Source organism: Hippocampus bargibanti, linkage group LG16 (assembly GCF_051943395.1).
Source record: "Hippocampus bargibanti isolate YZ-2025 linkage group LG16, ASM5194339v1, whole genome shotgun sequence".
In the NCBI taxonomy this organism is placed as follows: Eukaryota; Metazoa; Chordata; class Actinopteri; order Syngnathiformes; family Syngnathidae; genus Hippocampus; species Hippocampus bargibanti.
In genome coordinates, this window is record NC_142749.1 from 4,311,111 (window position 1) to 4,338,782 (window position 27,672).

General features: G+C 40.0%; 2 protein-coding genes across 4 annotated transcripts; one reads left to right on the forward strand and one right to left on the reverse strand.

Annotated features, from left to right (window-relative positions):
- The first annotated feature begins 352 nt into the window (after positions 1–352).
- On the forward strand, positions 353–17,572 carry stt3a (STT3 oligosaccharyltransferase complex catalytic subunit A). 3 transcript variants are annotated; one of them, XM_089016905.1, is made up of 18 exons: positions 353–384; positions 1,007–1,128; positions 1,203–1,263; positions 1,363–1,484; positions 1,595–1,740; positions 2,268–2,358; positions 2,448–2,554; positions 4,623–4,787; positions 4,962–5,142; positions 5,237–5,392; positions 5,961–6,052; positions 6,138–6,293; positions 8,931–9,119; positions 9,263–9,379; positions 9,450–9,552; positions 13,314–13,502; positions 13,643–13,758; positions 17,231–17,572. In XM_089016905.1, the coding sequence occupies exons 2-18, from the start codon at positions 1,041–1,043 to the stop codon at positions 17,267–17,269; spliced, it is 2,118 nt and encodes a 705-aa protein (XP_088873031.1). In that variant the 5' UTR covers positions 353–384; positions 1,007–1,040; the 3' UTR covers positions 17,270–17,572. The 3 variants fall into 3 exon arrangements, with proteins under 3 accessions (XP_088873031.1, XP_088873033.1, XP_088873032.1); XM_089016907.1 differs by lacking the exon at positions 353–384 and adding an exon at positions 392–408; XM_089016906.1 differs by lacking the exon at positions 353–384 and adding an exon at positions 855–933.
- On the reverse strand, positions 17,407–27,114 carry LOC148886149 (uncharacterized). Its single transcript, XM_089016908.1, has 7 exons — positions 26,991–27,114; positions 25,256–25,338; positions 22,897–23,663; positions 22,278–22,581; positions 22,133–22,193; positions 19,303–19,546; positions 17,407–19,201 (listed from the first exon to the last, which is right to left on the reverse strand). The coding sequence occupies exons 2-7, from the start codon at positions 25,298–25,300 to the stop codon at positions 18,946–18,948; spliced, it is 1,677 nt and encodes a 558-aa protein (XP_088873034.1). The 5' UTR covers positions 25,301–25,338; positions 26,991–27,114; the 3' UTR covers positions 17,407–18,945.
- Positions 27,115–27,672: the final 558 nt, after the last annotated feature.

Sequence of the window (27,672 nt, forward strand, 5' to 3'; positions counted from 1 at the left end):
AATGGGCCAATGAGTTTGAGAAAAATGGCTTAAATTGGTTAGTTTGTCTGAAAAAAATATTCTGAGTATGCAGATTAGTTGTATATATTTTAGTGTATATTTAAATATTGTTCTGTATAATTTTGTGTGCCTTTGCGGCATTTTTTTTCCAGAAGCACTTTAGTGTTTTAATCAATAGGAGGAGGCAAGAACAGTAAGGACACGTCACTACACTAAAACGGCGAGGCAACGAGCCGAATTTGAGCAACATCTAGATAAACCAATCAGAGCCATACATGATCACGGTTGATTGACGCTCAACCAATCAGTATGTACAATCAGGTAAGTGAGGCGGGCATAGGCGGTTGGTTGCTTCCAACTCATGAGTTCACAGGAGCGAAGCTGGTGAGTGCAGCTAAATGAACCCAAGTAATGGAATCTATTTTCTTCGAGAAATATCAAATATTTAGCTAGGTCGTTCTACCGTTTTGCTAGTAATCCTTGGTTAACATTACTTGAAAGACTTGTTGGGCTGGACTGTACTTAATAAACGAGTAGCGTAGCTATGTTAGCAATTCAGACCATTGAATGTAAAATAACCAGTTCATCAAGCACGTATAATTATTGCAGGGACTTTTTTCATGATTCGATTTGTTAGCATTTTATTCAACTGTCTTACTTTATACGTGATTGTAGACAATTTCCTTAAAACTCTGCCATAGCGGCTGTTTTGAAGATGGTGTCGGTTGTAAAACAGCCGTTCATAAAATAATCTTTCCATGTCAAAGGTTGCGTTTTATTTCTTTACTTTGTCTTTTTAAATGTACGCGAATGTGCATATTTAATTGCACAACCTCAAATATCTGCAGAACTTGCCAAGAAGAGGAGGGGCTTCCTAGTTTTCTGACGCCACCTAATACTGCGTGGCCTTGTCTGGTTGGACTCCCAAAAACTGTAAAGAATGGGAATTATTTTTCACGTTTGTAATTAATTTGAATCTATATATTGTTTGTCTTCTGCTCATAAGTTAGTTAGGTGAGCTGTCTTCAAACCTCGCCAAAATGACAAAATTGGGCTTCCTGCGTTTGTCCTACGAGAAGCAGGACACGTTACTGAAGCTACTCATCCTTTCTATGGCTGCTATTCTATGTGAGTTCCTTCACTACGTGCAATCAACGTGTAAACAACTGTAGTGTTCCTTAATAAATATTGTTTCTCTTCAGCGTTCTCCACCAGACTGTTTTCCGTCTTGAGGTTTGAAAGTGTCATCCATGAGTTTGATCCGTAAGTGTTTACTCATAGTTGTGCGGCGTTTGATTTACCGGGAAAAAAAACTTTTCACACATACGTACTTATTAAATTACACTTGTGTATCACCTTCAGGTATTTCAACTACCGCACCACCCGCTTCCTTGCAGAAGAAGGATTTTATAACTTTCATAATTGGTTTGATGACAGAGCATGGTATCCACTTGGGCGCATCATCGGTGGCACCATTTATCCTGGTAGGAAGAAGCACCCATGCTCAATTTGAAGATGACTAACAATATCTTTTTGAATAGCTAAAAATAAAAAGCGACCAAGTTAATGCATTTATTTTTTTCCCCCCCAACAGGCCTGATGATCACCTCGGCTGCCTTGTATCACGTCTTACATTTTTTCCACATCACCATTGATATACGCAATGTTTGCGTTTTTCTGGCTCCCTTGTTCTCGTCCTTCACAGCAATTGTCACCTATCACTTCACAAAGGAATTGAAGGTAGTTTCTAATGAATCATAAGGCGTTTATTGTTGTTATTGTTCTTATTTTTGTCCCTTGGAGCAAGCTCCCACGCCCTAAATGTTTAGGGGGTGGGAGGTTGCTCCAGGGGTGTGCCATAAATTTTTTGCTGCGGTCCACATTGTAGTTACCCCCCTCGTGGGCCGTTATGAATTTTTTTAATCTCCTCATATTAAATACAGAACGCACAACAAATTAATGAATAACCGGTTTTCAAATCTGAAGTTTACATACGACAATTTCAAATTTTGGTTCGGACTTTAGAAAGCATCATGGCACTTGACATGCTTGATTTCCTTTCGCCGGCCAAATAAAATGATGTAGCATTCCAGATTTAGCCCCTGGGCTTTAACTTTGACACCTGTGCCCTAAAAAGTCCAAAATGGTGCTACTGGAAAAAAACGTGGATGACTGTGGTTTGATCATGTTTTAACACTGTGGAGGATATAACGATTAATTTTACTTTATAGTGCTTATCATTTATTGTCGCTCATCCTTCTGTTTAGGATGCGGGTGCTGGGCTGTTGGCTGCAGCCATGATTGCTGTGGTACCTGGTTACATCTCCCGTTCTGTAGCTGGCTCCTATGACAATGAAGGTATGGCATAACATGCATAGCTCTATTTGACATGTCAGAAGACCCCCTTTTAACAATTTTTTTTCTTCGTCCTGTCTGCCCTGACGTAGGTATTGCCATATTCTGCATGCTGTTGACTTACTACATGTGGATCAAGGCTGTAAAAACGGGATCCGTGTACTGGTCCTCGATATGTGCTCTGGCCTACTTCTATATGGTGAGCAAATACATTTTTAGTTTAATTGTAAGGTGTTTTTGTGAAATATCCAATTGCTTTGTATTACACATAACGCATCATTTCTGTTAATATTAGCATTTATTTAAAATTAAAAATGGCTGGTTTGGAGCTTGCTTTCTGCTCTCTTTCCCATCATCCGAACTAAAGATCTCAATTTAGCCTTTAACTCATTCACTGCCATTGTTGATTTTATTCGGGAATTGAAAATATGACGGAGAGCAGGGGTGTCAAAGTCAAGGCCCAAGGGCCAAATCCGGCCGCCACATAATTTTTCTCGACCCGCGAAAGCAAATCAAACTTGTGAAATTCCATGATGTTTGCTAAAATCCTAAGAGATCCTAACACCCCTGACGTAGCGTCATTCCCGAATTTGTTCGGGTTTTGTTTTTTCTTGTTTGGGTGCCAATAAAGCACTGGTCATGGCCTCTGGCAATGTTTTTCCCTTCCACAATGGGGCAGCATTTCCCTTTTTCCATGTTAGGGCTTTGCTCCAGCTTCAGCTGTTAAAGCGCAATATAAACCAAGATGTATGTATTGCATTGTGCTTTGGACAGCCACCCTCATTTCAAGGTCTTATAACTCCAGACCCATATAATTTAGGAATTAACTTTTTCTAATGAAAGAAGATAGTCTAAGCTTTCCTACCCCGCATTCAATGTTCAATGTATTCAAACATAGTCCTAAAACTCAATATGCTCTGGGTTCTGTAATTCGAGTGACAATAACAAAAACCCTGGCACTGGGTGGACACATTTTTGCACGTCTGGCAGTGAATGAGTTAATAAAGCTAAAATTCACTTCGCAATTGCTGCCCCCCCAAAGTTAGGGCTCCTAATCTGAAGACCTCTGGCACCACCTTGACATAATAGCTGTATATAGAACCAGACTAAGTAAGAATTTCATTCGTCTGGCGTCTGTTTTTAAAGCGTGGATAAAAACCTTGACTGCCTTCTACCACAACTTTGTTGTTTTCATGTCCAGAGTAGTTTTGATGTTCAGCTCCTGAGTAATTTGTGGAAATCTGTAGCATTTCCACATCTGTAACATATTTACAATGCATACAGAGGAAAACCATATTGATTAATCTCTGGTATTTGTTGTCCTAATACAGTGTTATCATGCATACAGTGATACCTCAGCTCACTAACTTAATTGGTTCCCACAAAGTGTGTGTAAGATGCAAAGTTCGTCTTCCGAACGTCTTCCAACATAAGAAACCATTAAAAATAAGAATGATCAGTTCCCAGGTCCCCATAAAACACAAGTTTCTACTAAATAAGCCTTAAAACTGCACAAAATAGACCTTATTTTATGTATAATAAATGTGGTATTGTATTTTAATTAAAGAAATAAACTGTACTGTATAATAAAGTCATTTTATTTACCTTTGTGATGGTCGTTGATGTAGTTGCCTCTTGATGATATCAGAGTGAAGTTGCCGTGCTTTCTCGGCGATAATAACTTCACTGTCCCCTGCTATCTGCTTTTCGTTAATCCAAATCAACAGACATTTTTCAACTATTGCCTGAAACCATTGCTTAGTCAACACGGAAACATCCCTAGCCACACGTAACAATGGTCGACTGAGCATACTAGTGCTGGGACGCCACACAAATGCACACCTCGTTTGTGTTTTTTCGATGATCTCCTTCGGCTCGACCGTAATTTTGTTTTTTGTCCTCTTCGGCTTAACACTAGCCTGTGATGGGGTCTTTTTCGGTCCCATGATAGCAAAAGTACTGCACTCGATAGCAAAACACGTCTGCACTCAAAGAAAGGGGGTGAGGAAAACTAGTCTGCCAGCCACCGTGGCGCTGTTCGACCATGTGGTTTGGCGTTCATCCGCCGAAAACTAGTTCTTCAGCCATCGTCAGTGGCGCTGTGTGGTTTGGTTCGTCCGCCGAAAACTAGTTTGTCAGCCAAGACTATATGCTTGCAAATTTAATGTTTGTGAACCGAAAAGTTTTTGAGCTAAAGCGTTCGTAAGCTATCACTGTATTTGCAATTCATTTAGCTCTCTTCTGTCGTCGTACATCTATGTCTATAGGTATCCTCCTGGGGTGGATATGTGTTCCTGATCAATCTTATCCCACTCCACGTCCTGGTTCTGATGCTCACTGGACGTTTCTCTCACCGCATCTATGTAGCCTACTGCACCGTCTATTGCCTTGGCACTATCCTGTCCATGCAGATATCCTTTGTTGGTTTCCAGGTAAGGTTGTTTTTTTTCAACTTTCATTTCACATGCACAGTCCAATGAGAACCAATCCAAGAGCCATGTGAGAATGTTTTTGAGCTGTTTTTCTTCTAAGCTAATGCAATGCAATTGGTAGTTCTATTACCGTTTTGAAGAGCCTCATCAAATACGCTATTTCTATCCTCTTAGCCGGTGCAGTCCTCAGAGCACATGGCAGCCTTTGGTGTGTTTGGCCTGTGCCAGATTCACGCCTTTGTGGACTACCTACGCAGCAAACTCAACGCTCAGCAGTTTGAGGTGCTCTTTAAGAGCGTCATCTCCCTGGTGGGATTCCTCCTGCTTTCCGTGGGTGCTGTTCTTATGCTTACAGGTAGGTCCAAAAACAGTTGTGGGTTGAGGTGAAGCAGATGAGGAGACTTGAATAGGTCCAATAAATGTCCTTTACCGTATTGTCCTGCCTCCAGGAAAGATATCTCCATGGACTGGTCGTTTCTACTCTCTTCTGGACCCCTCCTATGCCAAAAACAACATCCCCATTATTGCCTCGGTCTCTGAGCACCAACCTACAACATGGTCCTCCTACTATTTTGACCTCCAGCTGCTGGTGTTTATGTTCCCAGGTATGTCGTCATTCACTAAATTACATGGGGTAAAGTGAGGGATTTACAATGGAGTTCTGTCCATATTGCATTCAAAATTATACCTGAATTGAAATCTGCAGTTGTGTATGACTAAAGCAGTATGAAAGTCATAATAACTGTTTCTGTGTGAAAATATTTGAAACAAGCTAATGAAAAGTCATGAAGTGCAGGAGAAACTACATGCTGGATTGTGCCATATGACTGATTACATATTGTTAAATTACATTGTGATATCGCTGATCACTTTTTTTGGGAACCTTGAAAGACGTTGGGACTGTCAGAATGTGAGGACTCCCTTCTAAATAAAAGAGTTACTCTGAATATGAAAAAAATTCAGGCTGGTGCGGGTTTTCACCTCCACAAACCCACACTGCCAAACATTTTGTAAATTAATACATCACTGACAAATGCAGTCAAAGCGAAGCATTCATATATATCGAAGTCATTCTGATGTCTGAGATGTAAAAAAAAACAACGGCACAACTTTTTCAATGTATGCACGGGGAAAATGTTTATTTTGCTAAAATATCCCCTCCTTTCTGCACAGTTGGTCTCTACTACTGTTTCAACAACTTGTCGGATGCCCGGATTTTCATCATCATGTATGGTGTGACCAGCATGTACTTCTCAGCTGTCATGGTAAATTTCAGATTATTTTACCTGACTGACTTTACCTACTCATGCTGCCTTTGTGAAAGTCATTCGTGTCTACTTCTGCTGCCAGGTTCGTCTCATGTTGGTGTTGGCCCCTGTCATGTGCATCCTGTCTGGCATCGGTGTGTCCCAGGTGTTAACAACCTACATGAAGAATCTGGATGTCAGCAGGCCAGATAAGAAGAGCAAGAAACAGCAGGACTCCACTTACCCCATCAAAAACGAAGTAGGTGTTTTGACTTTGTCATATGGTTAAAGCATTGGTGCAATGGATGTAGAGAATGTATGTATAGAACATGATTTTGTCTTGACGCTCACCTTTATTTATATAATCTTTTTTTTTAAGCAGTTTAATTTTTGTGGATTTTTACTTGTCCTATTCCAAGTTTAACAAGTCTTGAACATTTAACTCATTCACTGCCAGACATGCAAAATTGTGTGCACTCCAGCGCCAGGGTTTTTGTCATTGTCACTCGAATTCCAGGAGCCACAGAATTGAGTTTTTGGACTACATAAATATTCAACACAGCGTTAGAAACCTGAGACTCTTTTTTTTTTATTATCAGAAAAAGAGTTAATTCCTAAATTATATGGGTCTGAAGTTATATGAGCTTGAAATGAAGGCGGCTGTCCAAAATATAATGCAATACATACAATCATTGGCACCGCCCTACCCACTCTCGAGGACTTGCACACTGCAAGAATCCAAACTAGGGCGCGGAAAATCCTACTGGACCCTCCGCACCCTGCCCACCACCTTTTCCAGCTACTCCCCTCAGGCAGGCGCTACCGATCCATGCGCACCAAATCCAGCAGACATTTAAACAGCTTCTTCCCCCAAGCCATTAACTCTTTGAACTCTTTCAACAGTAGCCAAAATGGAACTGTATAGTGCCACTTAGCAGTTTTTTTTTGACGACGATACTAGTGCAGCGTGTTCTACCGGAAACAAATTCCTTGTGTGTTCGACATACTTGGCAATAAAGATGATTCTGATTTTGATTTGTATAGCGCTTTAACAACAGCTGAAGCTGGAACAAAGCACTAACAAGGAAAAAAGGGAAATGCTGCCCCATTGTGGAGGGGAAAAAACATTGCCAGAAGCCATGGCCAGTGCTTTATTGGCACCCAAACAAGAAAAAACAAAACCCAAAAAAAGTTCGGGAATGGCGTTCTACATCATATTTTCAATTCCCTAATACATTTGTGAATGGCAGTGAATGAGTTAATTGGTTCTTGTACTTGGTAATGTTATAGTAAATTGCAACAACAGCAAAATTAAAAGACGGAAAGTCTATTCACTTTCAAAAAAGAAAAATAATCAAAGGGTATATCGAAAGACAACTACTCACATTAATGCTGTGACTGGGTTGGAACTGAACCCGCGCTGCCAAGTTGCCATCGAGGACCACAATTTTGTCAGATAAGTTGGCCAAATTGAAAAATTGGCAGCATGGTGGTCCACTGGTTTTCCTGCAGCATGTTTAGGCCTCAGACTGGGATGAATTTTCTGACGAATCTCTTCCATAGTCCTTGAATATATTGTTCAGTCAATTGAATCGAAAAAGACAATGATTGTCTTAACGTGTTATCCCAGTGCCTTTTTATTTGGCTCTTTATCAGTCCAGGGTGACTCCAAAAATATCAGCTGATTCATTGAATGGTTCGAAATGCTGCTGCTGCATCTGGGCCACGCCATTGACGCATTTTGATGGCCACTGGCGTAACTTTGTTCCTCCATGCACCAGCACTGGCGCAAGGCCATTACAATTAGCGCATATTGCCACATGATCTGCGCCACATATGACATACTTCCGTTATAATAGTGAACGAAACAAATTTAGCTAAACAGCAATTGAAATCTGTTTGTTTTCCTTCAGAGGTTTTAAATGTCATCATCTGCCATCTTGCAGATCGATATCAGTAAGGCAATGTATTTCATGTATTTCATTTTTCTACTTTCATTCCTTTCATCACTTTGCTGCTGTGAAATGTCAATTTCTCCACTGTGAGACTAATAAAGGCATATCCAATCCAATCCATAATCACCTGCCATTTTTTTTCCGTCCGTTCCAAAGTCGTGGTCGATGATATCTCTGGCTTTTTCGTGATCCACCGGAAACTGCCAAAAGGACTAATCGAATATTCACTTACCCATGGTGCATTGCATTTTTTACATCGAATATGGCGGATGTTTGTGATATGGAGCGTGAGAACAGGAGTAAAACTCTTAAGAGATTAAAAACAGGCAGCAAACAAACATATTCTCGTTTTTTTTAAGAAACAGATCAAATAAGTCTGTGGAGGGTAGTGACAATTCGTTTCAGCAAACTGCTGTTCATGATTCGAATTTAGTGGATAATGGGAATTGTTGCAGCACAGTGGAAATTTTCGAAGCAAATAAATTTGTTTAAGAACACACTTGTCAGATATATTGTGCTGATTCTAGGTCTGTTTTCTATGTCTTCTCTAATCGCATATCAAAATAGCACAGAATTGATTGTGTAGTAACTAAAGAAAATTTAAAATGTTTATTTATGAAGAAATCTGTTGACTTGAATTAATGTTGTTGATCTGTTAGAAAAATAGATTTTACTCAAATATTGTTTTCTCATTTGCAATTTATAAATCGATTAACGAGTTAAATCGGGCCTGATCAATTTCAGAATTTAGCTGGCCCCCTTTTTAGAGACAAAGGGGTCAATTGGCCCCCTTTTTTTAATCCCAGACGATCAATTTCAGAATTTAGCTGGCCCCCTTTTTAGAGACAAAGGGGTCAATTGGCCCCCTTTTTTTAATTTCCCAGACGCATCCCTGCCACTGTAAGCACACAGGTAAAATATTACGGTGTTGCCTTTCGTAGGTCGCCTCTGGGATGATTCTGGTCATGGCCTTCTTCCTAATCACGTACACCTTCCACTCGACATGGGTGACAAGCGAAGCCTACTCTTCGCCCTCAATTGTCTTGTCTGCTCGTGGAGGGGATGGCAGCCGCATCATTTTTGATGACTTCAGAGAGGCGTACTACTGGCTTCGCCACAACACCCCAGAGGTTAGTCATATCCCAAAATATTGGGTAAGGATCCAGATACATCGTTGTGAAATTCTGAATTCATCCCATTTCAGGGTATACGTGCGAATCGGCGCGATGATAATCACATTTGTGTTATGCTAAATTGCACAATCTTATTTCAGGATTCCAAAGTCATGTCATGGTGGGATTATGGCTACCAGATAACTGCCATGGCGAATCGAACGATTCTAGTGGACAACAACACGTGGAACAACACACACATCTCGAGAGTTGGCCAGGTGAATATAGCAACCAGAAAGAGGCGACATGCTTGTGACAAATTTCCCTGGCGGGCTTTGTCTACTTTAGGCCATGGCGTCCACGGAGGAGAGAGCCTATGAGATTATGAGGGAGCTGGATGTCAGTTATGTCCTGGTCATCTTTGGAGGGCTGACTGGTTATTCCTCGGACGGTATGTTACAACTACGGAAAAGTCAAACATGGAAAATTGATCAGAAACATCTTTATTGGCCAAGTATGTAGTATGTAAAAGTCTAACAAGTAATTTATCTCCGGTAGAACACGCAGCATTAGTATCATTACGAATAAGACTTGACAAATAACTATGGAAGACACTAATAAAGGCTAATCTAATTGAATTCCTTAATGTAAGTGGTACCTCTCAGGAACATCTGTGAGACAATGTGCAAAGTATCAAGCAGACAGTGGTTCAAGTGAGTACAGAGCTGGAGCTGCAATGATTATTACGGGATGCTGTTCCACAGGGTTGTGCAAAACTGAAAAGAGGCACTATACAGTTACAGGGATGCATCTTAGCCGTGCCGATGCGCCCTGTACGCATTTTAACAGCCACTGGCACAACTTTGTAACGCCATTGCGCCAGCACTGGCGCACGTCTATTACGATTGGCGCAAACTTGGCGTTTGTTTTCCATTAGAGGTTTTAACTTTCGTCATGATCCGCCGGAAACTGCCAAATGAGATAATCAAATATCATTTACCCATGGTGCATCGCAGTACAGTGGGACCTTGGCTTACAAACTTAATTGGTTCCCAGACAGAGTGTGTAAGGCAAAAAGTGTGTATCCCAAAAATTAATTTCCCATAGGAAACCATTAAAATGAGAATAATCCGTTCCCAGGTCCCCATAAAACATAATTTTCTATAATTTTCTAAGCCTTAAAACTACATAAAATATACCTTATTTTATGTATAATAAATGTGCTATGGTATTATGATTAAAGAAATAAACTGTACTGTACAATAAAGTCATTTTATTTACCTTTGTGATGGTCGTTCATGGCTTGATGGAATGGAGTGTCCAGTTTCCTCAGCATTAAACACTTGATGTGGAACATAGGCTTCTTTCACCATCTTGAGGAATGGTCCCTTGTAGGTGCTTTCTCTGTGATAATTGTATCCAGTTCATCAATTGTGATCTGTTTAGCTGGGTTTTGCATCAAGTGTACAGATGACTTGTGCGGGTTATTTGTGGAGCCTGATTGATGGGATATTTAACCTTCCAGTTTACACTCTGCTTTTGAACTATCAAAGTTGAAATGGGTCCAAATTTCAGTGTTTTCTATCCATTTTCTTACCATTTTACTTGTTTTTTCCACTTTTCTTTTTTTGCTTCAAGCTCTGTCCTCTCCCTTTCGTGTGTGTGTGTGTCTCTCTCTCTCTCTCTCTCTCTCTCTCTCTCTCTCTCTCTCTCTCTCTCTCTCTCTCTCTCTCTCTCTCTCTCTCTCTCTCTCTCTCTCTGTCTCTCTCTCTCTCTGCCTGCCTGCCTGCCTGTCTCTTTAATGTTTAACCCCCCCGCCCCACACTGCTGGATTCTTGACCAATCACGTGGCTTTAACCGAAGACGCCATTTTCTTTTTTGGAGAACGGCCTCACTCTTTCTGTCTGTAACCCCATCACCCACTGCTGCGTTCTTTACCAATCACGTGGCTTTAACTGACGACTGGGAGCGGGGAATAGAGGACCAAAAAAAAGTCAGTTTCCATTTCCTTGTTTGGAAAACGGGCTCATTCACGAATGACACATCACTCATTGTGGCATCTCCGTGTGTATCCCGAAAAGTAGTTCGTATGCCAAGGTAAAATGTTCATAAATGTAACGTTCGTAAACCGAAAAGTTCGTAAGCCAAGGGGTTCGTTATTTACATCGAACGACATCGAGATAGATGGTTGCAATATGGACCAGAGAACAGTAGTTAAACTCTAAAAGACATTAAAAACAGGCAACAAACAAATATATTTGCGTTTTTTTAAGAAACAACGATGGGTAGTAACGATTCGTTTCAGCAAACTGCTTTTAATGATTCGAATTTAGTGACTAATGGGAGTGATTTCAGAGCCGTTTTAGAACGTTGGAAATCTTAAAAGCAAAGAAATTTGTTAAAGTAGACACGAGTCAGAAATACTGTGGTAAGTCTGTTCTCTGTCTTTTCTCAGGATCCCAGATGTCCGCTATTTAGCTATTTTTTTCCCGCCCAAGTTCTATTTTCATATAAGAGTTATTTTATTTCCTTTTTCAACCGCTAAAATATTTGTTTTCAAGGGTGATAGGACGATGAGAAAAACAAGTCGACGGATGCCCGCTTTCAGATTTCATATTCAAACATAAAAATCCAGGGAAAGACCTATGCAGTCTTTGCGATGGAAAAATGATCAACTATGGTGGCAAATGTTTTTTTTTGTTTTTCAATTTAGAAATATCATGCTCCAATTAATATATTTTGGTTTATTTCAATTACGTTTATATACTTCGGCAATGTAGTTAAATCGGGCCCCTTCACTTGTAGAATTTGGCCCCCTTTTCAGACGCAAGGGGGCCAACTGGCCCCCTTTTTAAATTTGCCAAATGCATCCCCGCAGTTATATCTGGGTTACTGTTATTATTATGTTTTATGTTATTATGTTATTATACATATGAGTTAATGGCTCGGGGAAGAGGCTGTTTAAAGGACAGCCAACGCCTCCGGACAAGTTGTGCCCATAATTTGTAAAATCGCTTCAAATGACTTCTACTGAGCGTATTTTACCAAGATTCCACCGCATATAGCTATATTTGGCATTTTAAGACTCGCGCTGAATATTCCGGAAGTCTAGTTTTTGACCGAGAAAGGACACATTGTAGTAGTCCTTTCATCACCTGAATGCATTTTGCGGTAGTTTGTTTGGTCTGAAAACTTTGTTGATGGTGAAATTAGAAGGAAAACAATTTCCGCAGAGCTTTGTCGCCATCTTCTGCCTTTTTTGAGTACTGTGAGTACTAAAGAGTTTGTCAGTACATTTCTCTCCAGATGCATCAAAATGACCGGAATAAATTATTTAATCGATTGCAAACATGGATACTTTCCTCTTCAGAACTACAGTAAAGTCTCGTTATATCGATATTCAAGGGAGTCTGAAAAAATATCGATTTAACCGGGACTATCGATATATCCGACCCTGTTTCCATGTAATTTTCTCCGTGCGTGCATAGAAATAGTATCGATATAACCGTGACTATCGATATATCCGATATCGATATAACGAGACTTTACTGTATTTGAATCATATTCATAACTGGATCAGTAACAAGAAAACATCTTTTCCGAATCTGAAGCCATTATTTTGATTCTCGAGCAAGGCAAGACGTCTTGGCGTGACACCACGAACAAGGGGGCGGGACCTTCTAAAAGTGGCCACTTCCAGTTTCAATTTTAAGTAGTTTTGAGACACTTTAAGTCATTTTTATTGGTGTTTTGCATTTGACTAAAAATATCATACTGCGTGTTTTCGGTATTTTAGATGCTATAAAACGTTTTTCTGATGTCAGTTAGGAAACATAAAAGTAATGGCGGTTGTCCTTTAAATGTCTGCTGGATTTGGTGCACATGTATCGGTAGCACCTGCCTGAGACCAGTACCGGTAGCTGGAAAAGGTGGTGGGCAATGTATGGAGAGTCCAGTACGATTTTCTGTGCTCTTGTTTTCATTCTTGCAGTGTGCAAATCCTCACAAATGGGTGATTTTTTTTTTTTCCACTGTCCTAACTGTCCGTTGAAGTCTGATTTTGTCAATTTTTATGGCGCCCCCGAACCAAACCGACGTGTGAAAATAGCCAATTTTTGAATGCTGGACAGCTAATTTTTGGAGTTTTTGCTCAGCGTAGAAACACAGTACCTAGAAGAATTTCATCTGTGATCTGCAATTGTGTTCACACAGATATCAACAAGTTTCTGTGGATGGTCCGTATTGGCGGCAGCACTGACACAGGGAAGCATATCAAGGAGCACGATTACTACACACCCACGGGGGAGTTCCGAGTGGATCGCGAAGGCTCGCCCGTGCTGCTCAACTGCCTCATGTATAAGATGTGCTATTACCGCTTCGGACAGGTCTACACAGAAGCCAGTGAGTAACTGAGCCGAGTGCTCTCAGTTTGTCAGTGTGTGAAATTGACCCTAAATTAGATTATGTCTGAGTATGAGCAGCATGTCTCTTTTGTGTTTTGTTCAATTGTGTAGATTAAAGTGTAATGGTAATCTTTGCAGAGCGCCCACCAGGTTATGACAGAGTGAGGAATGCTGAAATTGGCAACAAAGACTTTGAATTGGATGTGTTGGAAGAGGCCTACACGACAGAACACTGGCTTGTGAGGATATACAAGGTAGGGCTCTTCTTAATTAATAACAATAACAATAAATTTCTTTTTTTTTTCAAAACTCAAGGTTACTTTACAGTTCTAGGATATTTTTTTTCTGTGGGTGAACAGCGGCAGCCACACGCGCCAACGTTCACTCAACCCGGAATTAACTCAAATAGATAGAAAGATAGCTAGCAGGCCAATATAGCTAATAGCTAACCAGCTAGATAGCCAGCCAACCAGATAGGTATTGTACGGTATTACAGAAAAGACAAAGAGCACAATATTTAGCACAATACATACAAATGATACCTTGGTTCTCGACCATAATCCGTTCCAGAACCCTGTTCTAAAAGCATTTTGTTCATACACCAAAACCATTTTTCCCATTATAAATAATGTACATAGTTTTAATCCGTTCCAACACCCTGAATGTTTACCTTTTTAGTACAGTATTTTATACATTATTTTATGCATGAAATTGCACATTAAAATGCTGACCAACACATACAAAGCAATGTATATCTCAGAAAATGTTAAGCAAAATGGCAAAGACACAAATAACATAAACATAAATGTAACCCAGGCTAATCGGACGTTCACGTTATCGTAATCTTCAGAACGAAAGATTACGCTAACATGAACGTGTCAAAATAAACAAAGGGATAAAGAAAAGATCAGCAGAAGGCGCAGGTGGACGGAGGAAGGAAATTTATTGTTTGGAAGGAGAGTCCCCTGCTATAAAAACTTTGGGGAGCTCTTCTGTCTGAGGGGTGCTCACACGTTCAAATCTCTTTGCCATGGATGACTCGGCTACAGGATGTTCTTTTCTTTTAAAATATCTATCCAATGACACTTCCTCTCACTCCCATAGACACATCACTAGATTTCACAGCCTCCTTATTCTTTAATATCGTACTGATCGTAGATTTCGCCATGCTGTATTCCCTACCAGGGGTGCTCGTCGATCGTGGTCGACCAATCGATCTCCATGGTACTATTGGTAGATCGCAAGACAAGGTGATGTGACATTGTCAGGAACTGACGCTTAACAAATCAAGTGGAGTTCTTTTGAAAAAAACCTGACGTCAGCCAATCAGCCATCCCTTTATTTGATTGATACACCGGAGAACCAATCAAATGACATCTCATTGAGAGACTCACTGCGAGCTCAAACAACGCCCCTTCGTTGCAAAGTGAACAAGGATGTCGTGAGTTACATCGGAATTATTCGCTCGGCTTAAACGTAAGATAGAGTATAAAAATGTGGAAGAGCTGGACCAAGTAAGAAGAAAAAACGTATCACTTTCATACGGAATGAGAGGATGACTTTTTTTCACGATGACATTTTCAAGTGCGGTTGTCTCGTCTGCCAGTTATCAGAGTGAACTCAGGTAATGGCAAACAATTGACATAATTGTCTTGTGCAACATATGCGGATATACATCAACATAAATTGCAATAATCTTCACAATATTTCTCAATAAATATAATGAGTAGATCATTTTGACTTGGTCATTTCAAAAGTAGCTCCCTTGCTGAAAAAAGTGTGATCAGACACTCGCACACCTCCTTCATATTTTGCGATTATTTCTTTCTTAAATGCAATAGTTGTACGCACTACTTTTCTTTTTTCACTTGTAGCAGCACTTACTTTCTTTGGAGGCATGATCAGGGGCTAAAACTCTTCGTACACCTATATTAAACGCGAGAGCAAAACGCAGCACGTCCGCAAGCGACAACAGTTGGTCACGAAGAGAGCGATAAACCCGTACGCCGCTCAGCATCCCACCCTCGCGTACGCACTCACGCGTCGTACCGGCGTTCGAACTCTGATTGTTGTTCGCACTACGAAGCAAGATTTTCTCGAATATTTTGTTCGGACTCCGATTTGTTCGAACTGTGAGTTGTTCGAAAACCGAGGTTCCACTGTAATTAGCACAATATTTCTTACTAATGTCTACATAAACAAGTCAAAAGAACAAAAAAACTAAATAACAAATAATATGACAACACAAAGACAGAGTCCTTCATTCTTCAGATTTGTTTGTATGTTTTTTGTTGGCTTGTAAAGCCATCTGTCAATGGCATTTACTGTAGTTGATCATTGAGATTAAACTTGATTTAAAGGATAACCGACACCATATTTTTCTTTCGTAACTGACATCAGAAAAACGTTTTATAGCATCTAAAACACGCAGGCTGATATTTTTAGTCAAATGCAAAACACCAATAAAAATGACTTAGATGTCCCAAAACCGCCACAAAATGAGCTCAGAAATGCAGAGATTCAGAAAGTCCCACCCCCTTGTTCGTGACGTCACGCCAGGATACACAGTCATAAACTTCCCTAATCGAGAATCAAAACAATGGCTTCAGAGTTCAGATTCGGAGAAGATGCTTTCTTGTTACTCATCCAGTTATGAATATGATTCTAAAGTTCTGAAGAGGAAAGCATAAATGTTTGCAATCGATAAAAGAACTCCTTCCGTATCACGTCTGTGTAAGCTCTCAGTCGTACAGGAGTGATCCTGTACGACTGAAGAAGCAAGTACAGATGACGCTGAAGAAACCTTTTCATCCTTCCGTATCAATTCGAGCCATCTGGACTCCAATGTAGCGTGCCAGAAAATGCACAAGATGGCGCACAAGCTCTGTTGAAAATGGGCTGATTTGTCTGCTTGGAATTTGTGTCAACTTAACACCTTCGTTATGCGTTTTACCGCAATTGGTAGTCTTGGTGCGAGACGATTCACCATCGCGTTATGTAGTTTTCCTTCTAATTTCACGGTCAAACACAGTGTTTTCAGATGAATAAAAAGTGCCCAAAATACATTGTGTCGCTTTGTCAGTCAGGGGCATTGTCACGTCAGGATCGTCAACTCGAAAACAACAACGCGAGTCTTAATACGTAAAATGTAGCTATATACGGTGGAATCTTTGTAAAATGCGCTCAGTAGTAGTCATTTGAAGTGATTTTACAAATTATGGACGCAGCTTGTCCGGTTGTCCTTTAAACATCACCTCCTTTTCACAAAGCCCCCAATGAGGCCTTAACAAAAGACTTGGCAGAACTGTTTAAACATTTATAGGGGGTGAATGTCCTGGTTTTAAAAAGCTGGATCATAATAAATACGAAAATAAATACAATGTTTGTAAATTCATTCATTCATATTGGCTGGCAAAAGGTTCAGGGTGTCCCTCGCCTACTGCCTGAAGACGGCTAGGATGGGCTCCAGCACCCCCTCTGATCTTCGTGAGAATAAATGCTGAAGAAAATCAATGAATTTGTATATTATGGCAGAATGGTCTGGTGGTTAGTGCATCTGGATGTTGGGATGACCATCCCAACATCCATGTTTTCATTTGAAATACTAACTTTTCGGGGAGGGGGGGCTTTAGGGCAGTTATGTTTTGATATTTTGCCTTGTTTTAGTCTCCAACAATGGTATTTTCTATGATTTATTTTGACTTTATAATTCATTCTAATTTGTAGGTTAAAGATCTGGACAACCGGGGTCTTTCAAGAACATAATCCCCGCCGAAGACAATGAAACACCCTGTTTGCGCACAGCACTGAACACCTTCCCCTGTGGTCAGCAGATGATTTTTTTATACCGTTTGTTTTGGGGAAGAAAATTGCAAAGAGATTTGAGTGGGTGTGTATGTGAGAATCGTTTTTTTAAATTGTGGAAATAAAATGTCTGAGAAGGAATCCAAAGGAGACTTTCCATTTAGCCATTCTGATTGTGGAAAGTCTAATTTGACAAACTGGCCAAAAGACAAAAGACATTTTTCATTTTGTACAATGCGGTCGAATAAAGCCGGCTTCAATGTGGGGGAAAAATTGGTGTGATTTATTTTTTTAAAGGGGATTTTTCTTACTCTAATGACCGTAATCTTCACTTGCCAAAGGTAATTTGTGATCCCAATGGGAAAATGGTACTACAGGTGCCAGAGAGGTGACTGGATGAATCGCAACAATAAGAATGGTACATTTGTACGTTGCGCCAGCATACAAAGTAGCTATTTTCTTTTGCCAATTGCTACGGTGACTACATTACTACTTTTCTGGCATCTGTCTCTCACATTTGTGACAAACATTTAAATGTACCAAACTATAAATTCATGTTTCTCAAAGAGCAATTATTGGAATCGTACACCATCATATTGTCATGTTTAACTGGAAGTAGTTTTTTTTTCCCACGTTGCATGTTGAGGTTTGCAGCATGTTTGCGATACATTTGGGAGAATAAAGACTTGAGATGGTCCTTGTTTAGATCGAACAAGTAGGATGTTTATTTGCCAGAGCAGCATTGTACAAGAACTCTTTTTTTTTTTTATCCTTGTCAAAGGACCGGATATAGCGCTGTAGCTGGGTTGCCAGATCCGCTCAAGATTCAGCATTATGCTGCCCGCATTTATCTTAAACACGTACGACAATTTTGGCCAGCCAGCATCTCACTCAGCAATCAACCGGGCCGTGTGTCAGGGCAACCGGTAGAACACCTGCGATCCAGACCCCCGCCCGCCCGCCTCCGTGGTGTCCGAATCAGGTCGTATGCAAGTCATTTAGCACAAAGTCTCTATTCAACATTTTGAATGATTTCAATTTACGACCATTTTGACTTACAGCGGTTTGGTCGGAACGGAACTCGATCATAAGTCATCTGTTACCTATATACAGTATAGTCACATGCTAAGTAAAGATTAACTTTTTTTCAACACAAACCTGACATTTGATTCCTTTTACCTACTCTAATTTAGCAAAAATTGAAAATGGTTGAAAGTCAACTTGACATTATTAAAAACAGCATAATTTTCTGGGCATGATCTGTCGCTGAGTCCAAGCTATTGGGCATAAGGCAGCATATTTTGATGCAGATTGCCGTTTCATATTCAAAACAACCGTATTGAATTTAGAACAAAATTCCACTATTGTGTGACTGAGTTACAGAAATAGTTTGAGCAATTAAATTGTGGCATTACAAAAATACAAGTTTATTAGTGGCATGTTTTTATTTAATCAGTTTCGCATTTATGTTATTGACCATTATTGTTCTCTTGAAAAGGTTCCCTTTCCCCACCATACTTTCGAACGGACAAGTGGTATTCATAAAAAAAATAAAATGTGTTAAAAGGTCAGACAACATTGTCTTTGTTGTGGTAAGCTACTATAGTTTGTTAAAATAAGTAAAACTGTGTGCATTATTACAGTTTGACCTGGTCACCCGTGAGAGCAGAATTTTTTCTGTAGACATAAGCATTGAGACTGTCATCCAGTTGAACCAGCTCGGCCAGCGATGACACACACGGATCATGATCGAGCATGGACGAGGGCAGGTGTGAAGCTTTCCGTTCAATGCGACAGGAGCGGCGCACCGGCGTCAGAAACTTCACATCTTTGATGTTGCTTTTCCGTCTTGAGGCGCTTGTCTGGACCTCGCCTATGATTGTTTCCTTTATGCTGCAACATATGAAAGTATTATAAAGGTTTTGATTTTACTGATTGCGTTCCCTTTTTTACATTACAATGGAATGTTAATGAGGTCACAACCGAATACGTACCTTTGCAAATACGGTGTTGTTTTTATACTGTACTTTACAACATAAGCATGACCCATCTGCGCCATGCTGTCCATGTCAGAATCATCACGTTGAACTTCTTCGTCCAAGAGTACTTTCTTTTTACTCTCCTCCGTCAGTATCTCATTGGCACCCTCATGCTTCGACATGGCCTTGACACACGCACCCCCCATAGCTCCTTCCTTCTCTTTGGCAATGTTGCACATGTCTGTGCTCTGTGGTGATTCTGGGAAGTGGGAAAAAAACGCAGCGATGAAAATCATCACCACATGAGACTTTTTACCCAAACTCGCTTCAAATCCAGAAGTAATTTGTGAGGGCAACAGTGACACACTAAGGGTGGACGGATTACACCACTAAGCAAATTTAAATCTTGTATGGCTTTGTGTGTCTCCCAAAATGTATGTTTTCACAACAATGTCAGAAATACCTACTTTTGCCAAAGCGCATTTTGCTTTCTCGATATTTTCATTTTTGTTTTTAAATTGGGCCTATAAAAGCTTTGTCAATTTAGATTTTACAGCTCTACGTTTCAACCTCATGCCGCACCACTGCCACGAGGTGGCATGGTGAAGCAGTTCTACAAATGAATCACAATACTCCACCATCTTATAACAAACCTACGGTGTCTAAATCAACGTAACGAATAACGGGATGGGTGATTGCAAATAAATACTTCTGTATTACTACGACTATAACTATAACAATAAATACGTAATCATTCAAAACACTTCACTTTGTACAAAAAAAATACATTTCTTCATGGATGCCAGGTACACCTTTAAAGTGTGCAAGCATAGTCATTATTAATTCCATTAATAAAGCAAAGCAAAAATGACAATGCAACTTTTTGGTCATGTTTTTCAGACAATTAAACAACACAGAGTTCCCAGAAAGCTTCAATGTGCTGCCGAAGTCACCTGGGTAGTTGGCAGATCGAGACGAGATGCAGCAGAGTCTCGCGATACCAAGATTAGCCCCTCGGTTCGATTGGTTATTACTGCTTGCTAAACACGTTGCCATTTCGCTCTTAACTCAACAGTGACAGCCTCCATGGCGGGGAATAAACTACACTTCTTACAAGTATGGGTCTCACGAAAGGATTACGAGGAGAAATAAACAGAGGGAAAGTCGGTGAATCCATGCTAATTTGTTAAGCTAACGTAATGTCAACGTGAAAGACCGGAATTAAAGTGCTTGGGTGACGGAGTACACTTCACAGAGGTTTAGCTTCAACTGCGTCAAAGCGGCGCGTATCCAACGTTGATCCGCAAAACAGCTGCCAATTTAATCAGGGCCAGGAGATATTATACATTTTATTCTAACTAATCACACACACACAACTGAACTAAACAGAAAATTTTAGTGTCTCGTACGTCAACCCTGAGCAGTGGTTTCTAAGATTCAACGTTTTCTAATAAAGAAGCGACTCAGAAAATGAATGCACACACACACGATCTTAAATTCAGATATAATACCCTATTGCAAATGTGATTTGTTGTCCCCGTCATTTAGATTGAGATGCACATTAGTGCGAAAAATATGCAGGTTACTTTGTTGACATTTGATCATTTTATTCAGCGGCACTTACTGAATGTATCAATCATTTTATACGGGTCTGTTGAATGTCACTTTGAAATACTCTGAGAAAAGGTCATCAGTCATAGTGTTAAGGTATTTTATTAAAAATATATATATACACAAGACATCGCGGTATATAGTTATATAAAATGGCCAATATATTTATGAATACAAGGTGACCCAAAAAGTTGCGTACCCATGAAAATTTCAATTGTGGCTTTGATTAAAAAGCCATTTATTTCAAATTACAACCACACGTTCTGTGTATGGAAGACCAGTCACCAGAGTTTCAGCTATTTCTGTCAATTTTTAGCTTTCCCAAAACGTGTTCCAAATGTTCACCATTTCGTTGCAAGCAAACCTGTACTCGTGTGACAAAGTTGTCAATCACTTTTACACACTCCTCTTTCGGGAGAAAACAATGCTGCAGTGAGGGACTCAGTGGGACACATCTTTTTGAGTCACCCTCCCGAAAGAGGAGTGCATAAAAGTGATTGACAACTTTGTCATACGAGTACGGGGTTTGCTTGCAACGAAATGGTGGACATTTGGAACATATCTGGGGAAAGCCATAAATTGACTAAAAATTGATAGAAATAGTTGAAACTGGTGACTGGTCTTCCATAAACTGAATAATGGGTGGTTGTAATTTGAAATGAATAACTTTTTAATCAAAGCCACATTTGAAATGTTCATGGGTATGCATCTTTTCAGGTCACCCTGTTTTTTTTCTGTCTATATGGTCGTACACTAGTAGATCAAAAATACCTTAACTTGAGCCAAGGAAAGCCATGTTGACTTTTCAAGAGACTTCAAATGAAAATGTTTTTTGGACACACCTGACTCCACTCATCAAAGTAACTACACATAATTTTTACTTTGTTTCATTATAATCTTCATTTTAAAAGGATTGAGTGTATTGACCAGAGTTGGCGTTATGAAGTAAAATCCTCTCAATGTGCCATCGTAATTGGGCCCATCGTTCAGCAGAACCATCTGTTATTTTGCAGGGAGCTCCACAGTTTAAATGAAAATAATTGTGCCTTATACTTTGTATAGGTTGATTTGATTTTACAAAGTATGTAATATATGTCACTGACAATACTGCTGACAAAATCTGATTAAGTATGACAGGACCATTGTAGACTGAGGCGACCTTGTCATTTTTTCCCCCTGCTAGTATACATTTTTCTGTTACACTACATTTTACACCCTATAAAACTGCACTCACCATCCTGGTCTTTTGAAGGAGTCTTCATGGCTTCCAGAACATCACACAGGTTCAGAACAACCTGAAAATACAATGAAGAGCATTGTAAGTGTTAAACGCAGCAAAGCATAGTGCACTGGTGGTACATGTATTTGCAACCCCTTACATCATCTAATCCATCCTGCGCAGCAGGCAAATCTGAATCCACATTTTCTAGGTCGAAACGTGTGTTCATTTTCACCAGAGGCTGCATCTGCACAGTTTCGGGAGCTTCCTGGACAGGACGCTCCGGTATTGGTTGTCCCAGACTGGGCTCTGGTTTTGGCTTTGCATCATCCTGCTGAGTGTGTGATTTCACACTGGTTTTAGGATTTACAGATCCAGATCCTTTTTTTTCTGTGCGTGTGCTTGTCATGGCTGGTCTCTTGAGAGTCTTGCCCTTGGAAGCCTGCCACCCAGCTAATTTTGCCCTGCAATGATAAGAAAGTACGGCGCATACTTCATATGCCATTTAGAACTGCTTCATGTAACACAGAGGGTACAGAAAGTGCTTAAGAATGAGTGACTCTGTGTCTTATTTGTTCTTTTGACTTCAATACGGCGCCGTGAGAGTGGCTGCCTTTCCAGCAGCTCATGCATTTTGTTTTTCTACTTTCATTCCTTTTATCACTTTGCTGCTGTGAAACGTAAATTTCTCCACTGTGAGACTAATAAAGGTGAATCCAATCCAATCCCTCATTGGCAAATTATCAAGCACAATCAGGAATTTTGATGAACATTTTCACCTTCTTTCTTCTGCCGTTTCGGAACTTCTGTACTGGCGAAGGATGCTTTTCACAGGAGACTTCTTGACCTTCTTATCATTGACGACAGTCTTTGGCTTGGTGGGTGCCACTGTCGAGTTTCTAAAGCGGGTGGTACTTAATGTTGTTGAGCAGTCTGAAAAATGGGCACAGTGAGGCACACTGGCTCCAGGTTTGGATATTTGCACGCGTCTGTCCATCAGCGATTTAGACGTCGGTGGGGCAGATTTTTGAATGTCACGTGCAGGGACATCAGCCACAGACTTTGACCTGCCTTTTGTTAAATTCATAACCCTTTTGCTCTCTGTTTTGGGTGGTGCTGGTTTAGACTGGGCCCCTCGTGCTGTCACACTTGACTTCCAAAGTGATCCAATTTTAGACTCCACAATCATACCTTTGTATAGGCCGGGGATAAATTTAGATGTAGCCACCGCATCTGCTGCCCTTTTGGTATTTGGAACTACTTTTTCATTTTTAACTGTCTGTTCAGCAAGAATTGCCTGATTACATGCTGGTCTACTGACTCGACAGACAGCACCACCATTACGATCTTTCTGTGTGGATTTGCCTTTCAGAACCTCACCAGATGTCAACATTGTGTCTTTTATTTTGGAGGTGGTTTTACTTGCTCCTTTTTTAACAGGGATCTCCTCTTTCTTATCGTTTTTATCTTGGACAGAGACAGGTGATGTTGATTTAGAAAAATCTCTTCGGACTCCATGACCAGGTTGCGCATTCTCCTTATTTCCCTGAAAGGAATTCAAAACAAACATTAAGAGCAAACAAAAATAAATAAATAAAATTTACAATCGTTTATCAGCTGTTTTAGACTGGCTTCGCATTGCAGATCCAAGTTCCAATTCAAATTAAATGCCTTTGACAATTACATTAATATTTCAAGTGATAAATATTGTTAAAGGACAACCGACATCTCCGGACAAGTTGTGTCCATAATTTGTAAAATGGCTTCAAATGACTTCTACTGAGTGTATTTTACAAAGATTCTACAGCACATGGCTATATTTTACGTTTTAAGACTTGCACTGAATATTCCGGAAGTCTTGTTTTTGAGTTGGCGACGAGTCCTCACCCTATGCCACTGAAGGAACGCCCCTGACCTAAAAAAGGACACATTGTAGCAGTCCTTCCATCACGTCAATGCATTTTGCTGTACTTGTTTGGTCTGAAAACGTCGTGTTGCACCAAAAAGAGGCAGAAGAGGGCGACAAAGCTCCATGTAAAGAATTCATCAGCCTGTGGAAACGGGCTGATTAATTCCTCACACGGAGCTTGGTGGCCATTTTCTGCCTCTTTTTTGGTGATACAACCCCCCCCCCCCAAGTTGCCTCAAAATGGCACGGAATAAATTTTTTAATCGATTGCAAACATGTATGCTTTCCTCTTCAGAACTATTTGAATCATATTCATACTGGATGAGTTAAAAGAAAGCATATTTTCCAAATCTGAAGCCATTGTTTTGATTCTCCAGCCAGGCAAGACCTCTTGGGGTGACATGACGAACAAAGGGGGCGGGACCTTCTGAAACTGACCACTTCCGTTTTTTTTTTTGGCAGATTTTGGACACTTCAAGTCATTTTTATTGGTGTTTTGCATTTCACTACAAATATCATACTGCGTGTTTTGGGTATTTTAGATGCTATAAAACTTTTTTCTGATGTCAGTTAGGAAACAAGAAAGTGATGTCGGTTGTCCTTTAGGTTTACGCTGAGAGAAAGAATAACAGAACATGTATTAAAGTATAGTGAGGCACACATATTCACAAGAACATCTCCTCTGTTATATACTAATACATTTACATATTTGCCATTTTTATTAGCAGGGCAAAATAATTCTTCATTGCAGTATCTTTTGTAAAAATAATCCCAATCAGATCAATTATTTCCGGTTGTTTGAAACATTACCTGTTCGTCACCACTGTTTTCCCAATGAAAAATTAAAAACATTGAGGTCCAGCAAACAAAAGGCACTACTCCTGAGCATTGTTGCATGCCTCATTGTTAGGCTTCCAACCGGAACAACAGTGATTTCCCTTTTTTTTTTAAAGAAACAACATTGATATTGCAGCAGAGGTCCAGACTTTGTTTTGTGTCCTAGGATGAATGTATGTCTTCATCAGATAATGTTTTTAATTCAATTCAAATCATCTGATGTGTCTTGAAATTGGCTTTCACTGTGAATCTGAACAACTCAACATTTTTGCGAACTGATAATTAATGTATACAGTTATACAAATTAATGAACATATCTAGGCCTTTGAAGGAACTGACTGTAATTGCTATTCCTTAAATGCTACTCACAATATGATGACAAACAAACTTACTTTTCTGTTGGCTGGGGGTTTTCTTGAAACAGGAACGTTGCTCATGATGAACGCACAACCTTGAGATATTTCACTTATTTGTTCTGAAACATAAAATTAGGACTTTCTAATGATTACAATAAAATCATAAAATCCACTTCTGTGTAGGTCAGGGGTATCCAAAGTTGGTCCTCAAGGTCCGCTGTCCTGCCCGTTTTCCAGCTGTCTCAGGAGCAACACACCTGATTCAAATCATCAGGACTGTTTTGATGCCACTTCAGAGCTGGTTGATCATCTAAATCAGGTGTGCTGCAGCCAGGTCAGATGGAAATCAGGCAGGACAGTGGCCCTCCAGACCTGGAGCTGGACATGTCTGGTGTCTCAGTTGTACAGCAGTAGTCCTTTGATGAAAAGGTTTCTTCAGATGTCATCTGTACTTCTAGGAAGGTGTCTGGCGTTTCTTCATCAGCGAACTAAAGTTGTGCTGGTAACTCAGGCCCTATGTATATCCCTAATTGAAATATTTGGCGGTGCCACACCGCTGCTCTTCATTTCTTCAACGTATAGAATAAACTACATGAAAAAAAATGAAGATTGTCAAGAGCAATACAGTGGGGAAACTAAACAAATGCTAAAAAAAGATTAGCAACATAACAGGGATAATGCTAGTGGGCCTCAATCTGCAGTACATCTGCACCTAAAGCTAGCAACCACTAATTTGATGACAGTGAGGTTAAAATCTTAGCTAAAGAAAATAGATGCTCCAAAGGGGAGTAAAAGAAGCATTTTTTTTGTAAAACAGCAAAACCCTTAACTAAATTGGGATGGGATGGGATTTGCCTTTATTAGTCTCACAGTGGAGAAATTTACATTTCACAGCAGCAAAGTGATGAAAGGAATGAAAGTAGAAAAACAAAATACATGAGCTGCTGGAAAGGCAGCCACTCTCGCGGCGGCGTCTTGAAGTCAAAAGAACAAAAAAAACTAAATAAATAATATGACAGCATAGAGACAATATGACAAATCAAAACACAGAGAGACATTCATTCTTCAGGATTAGTAATCAGATTAGCATCAGGGAGTAGTCCACTGATCCCACAACCTTCGAGCAGGGACCTATCAGATGTCTGGCACTGCCACCTCTGTCCATTAGGGATATATATAGGGCAAGTGTTACGGGCACGTTAGTTTGCTGAGGAAGCTCTTCGGATGAGGAGCGAAACGTCCGACACCTTCGAAGAAGTACAGATGACGGCTGAAGAAACCTTTTCATCAACATAGTTTAAATATTTTCTTTTTACTGACAGTGTATTAAAAAGAATTAGCTGTAATGGTACAATAACCACCGACATTACATTATTAATTCAATTCAGTGGCATTCAAGATAATAAAGAGAACGTCGTCATTCTATTCATTCAAACAATGATTTCATTTAATTATTAGTATGAGAACCCCCTTGGCTCGTGCATTAACCGTTTCTCGTAGTTGTTTGGAGCAATTGCTGAGGTCAACTCAAACAACCACCGCTCGAAACAAATGACTATACTCCGAGTAAAATAATGGATACAAGTAGAAACTATTTTACAATAAATCAAGAGCAAATACAATAGAAAGTCCCAAAACCGTAGGACTAAAATTCTAATCAAATCTGACCACTTGCCGAACTGTGCATTGCTTCAAGAGGGTAAAACATCGTGATCGATATAGTCGTATAAACAATGACAGAAATACAGTAATTATATCGAAAACGACTTACCGCCGATTGATCGTATTTTGAAAGGTAGAGAAGCTCAATAAAATGGCAAAAGTGTGACAGAAAAAACAAAACATGCACATTGGTTTGAAACGTATCAGTTGAGTTCCCGCTGCTACACCCTTATTGGCTAGGGTGATCTCGCGAGGACGTCAAATCAACCAATAGAACATGTCAAAACAAGGCACGAGATCGAAGCAACGCACTGGTTTGAATAATTTTGAAACAAAATACAGTACTGTACAATTCCAGTATTTCTGGTGACGAATGCTGTTCCGCCTTCAATGACGGGTCTGTATACACAATCTGGAGTTTAATTAAAAATACATTTGCTACGGAAAGGTAGTTTTGATTTTTTTTATCAAAATGTATTGCTCTACACACAATCAGAATCAGAATCACAATCATTTTTATTGCCAAGTACAGTATGTAGAACACACAAGGAATTTGTCTCCGGTAGAACACGCTGCACTGGTATCATAATAAGAAAAAAATGGAGGCACTATACAGTTCTATTTGGGTTACTGTTTTGGGAGTTAATGGCGTGGGGGAAGCTAAGGCTTTCTCCGGGTCCACACCTGTCGCCTTTTTCTCAGTTTGTTATCAGTAATGCCGCACACTAATCTGTCTTTTATATCAGAATTCAGGCTTCTAAGTGAGAATTCTCACTTTTCGTTTCGGTGCG